General features: G+C 33.8%; 1 protein-coding gene across 1 annotated transcript in view; it reads right to left on the minus strand.

Annotated features, from left to right (window-relative positions):
- LOC106872497 (protein psiD) overlaps positions 1-1,283 on the minus strand; it is a 7,685-nt gene extending 6,402 nt beyond the window's left edge. The window contains exon 1 of the mRNA XM_014919550.2: positions 1,007-1,283. Within this exon, the coding sequence (XP_014775036.1) occupies positions 1,007-1,079 (73 nt within the window). The 5' untranslated portion in view covers positions 1,080-1,283. The remainder of the gene's footprint in view (positions 1-1,006) is intronic.
- Between the last annotated feature and the right edge of the window lie 935 nt (positions 1,284-2,218).

The following is a 2,218-nucleotide window of genomic DNA, read 5'->3' on the forward strand; positions in this document are numbered from 1 at the left end:
ATATATATATATATATATATATATATATATATATACATTTATAGATGTTTCCAATCTAGTTTGGATTCTTTGCCATCAAATTTGAATTCTTTGCAATCAAATTTGAATTTTTCAAAGAGACTTTGTAAGACAAGTTAAAACAGAGAAAACGGTCAACAGACATGCGCTGAAGTGTTGCAAATGGTAGAAAGTAGGAGTCTTCATCCTCGCAAGAATATTCAATGACCACAAATCAATTCAAAGCTAGTTTCTCGAAATTGGTGCTGAAACCTTGAAAACAAAAGAGTTAAACTACATCAGCCGTAAGGGAATACAAGTCTATCTTATCTAACTCGTCCAGTAGAGCCCACTGTTACTCGAACTTCAATCTAACCCCAAGCTTGGGACAACAAACTCGGGTTGGATAAACTCGAATAGTAAGCTCTTTGCTCTTTATAACCGTTTTATGAAGTCACCTTTTCGTTAAAAAATTGTTCAATTTGCATCTCTTCAAAGCGAACGAACTGGTTCTTTTAAGGTCACTCTTGGGTAAAGTTCGAATAGAAAGCTTGAATAGCATAGTTCTCAAATGAAAACTTTGCAGCTATCAAGAACTTATGAGCATTACTTTTGCATAATACTATTATTAATAGCAATTCACCATACGTAGGCATAAAGGAAATTATACTAATCCTGATATAACGACCTGCCTGAATGCATCCATGTGTCATTTAAGACACGTGCGTGCCATGTACAATAGACAGTCTAGTTAAAAGACATACCATGGGGGGAGGGAGGATGTAGCATAAAGAACAACACTCACAACTGAGGGAGCTTCTATGTGGTCATTCAACCAGCTAGAAATAGCAGCCAAATCTCCTTCAAATCACTCCCTACCATATTGAATCAACAACAACAGCAACAATAACAGCCAGCAGTTTGAAAACAATTTACAACATAATTAGATTAATAAAATATGGAAAAAAAACCCCAATCAATCAATAAAGATCAATAAAATAATTCTTACAACTTTGACATTTGACCAAAGACAGGAACTGTAGAACTGCCACAAAGAGTAAGAGCGTTCGATTCTTAACCATGGTTCTTATAAAAGATTCTACAAATCTGTTATGTAATTTCTTGTGGCACTTAGTAAATGATATGGTATGTGAGGAGTCTTATATACTAAAACACTCCTCATTAAATACGTTGCTGCTGCCAGCAACATCACATTCGGTAAACCTGACATTATCCAGCTGGGAGAGACAGAAGTGTGGGTTGTTTGAGATGAAAGGACAGGTTGAAATTACAAGAAAAGCACGTAGGCTTTAGAAATCCTAATAGCTTGTTATTATTGTTTTCATTGTTGTTTGTTATTATTGTTTTCAAAAGACTGTCATAAGTCATTATCTGAAAATGTTGTTGTGTTACCGTTTAAACAGCTGCGCAAATCCTAGCAAATAGAAAACAGAAAATGTGATTAAATTATTTGTAAAGTTCCAAAATGGCAGATGTCCTGAGGGTGTTAGGGGAGAACTTCTGGTACTGGGATTATCAATATTTTATTATTTCAAATTGATCCTCAGGTCGTATTGTATAATTTAAGTGGTTTATTTGTTGAACAGATGAATTTAACGAGTGGAAAACAGGTTTTCAGATCTTGCATTAATTATGTGATGTTGCTCTCCCTCATGATGGAAATATCTTTTGAATGAGTCAGAGTTTAAAAACGACATAGAGAAAGATAAAAGAAAACACCAGACAGTCATTCAGGCTAAATAAACATTTCAGTCACTACAAAGACCGCATTTCATGTGAACAATAGTTGACTATCTCTTATCTATTATTGATTTCAGTCTGTTATTGCCTGCACTCATGTTGGGGCACCACATTGGAAGAATTTTAGTTGGACAAATCAACCCCAGTGTTTTTAAAAAGTTTTTTTGTTTCTTTTTTGAGGCCTGGTATTTATTTTATTGGTTTCTTTAGGTACACTGTTAAGTTACAGGGATGCAAACAAACCAACACCGGTTGTCAAACAGTGGTGGGAGACAAAAACAGACACAAACACACACATGCATGTACATACATATGTACATGCACTTACATACATACATACACACATACATATATACATACATACATACATACATGCATGCACATACATACATATATACATACATACATACATGTATATATATATATATATATATATATATATATATATATATATATATAT

This window comes from Octopus bimaculoides, chromosome 22 (assembly GCF_001194135.2).
Source record: "Octopus bimaculoides isolate UCB-OBI-ISO-001 chromosome 22, ASM119413v2, whole genome shotgun sequence".
NCBI classification, from domain to species: Eukaryota; Metazoa; Mollusca; class Cephalopoda; order Octopoda; family Octopodidae; genus Octopus; species Octopus bimaculoides.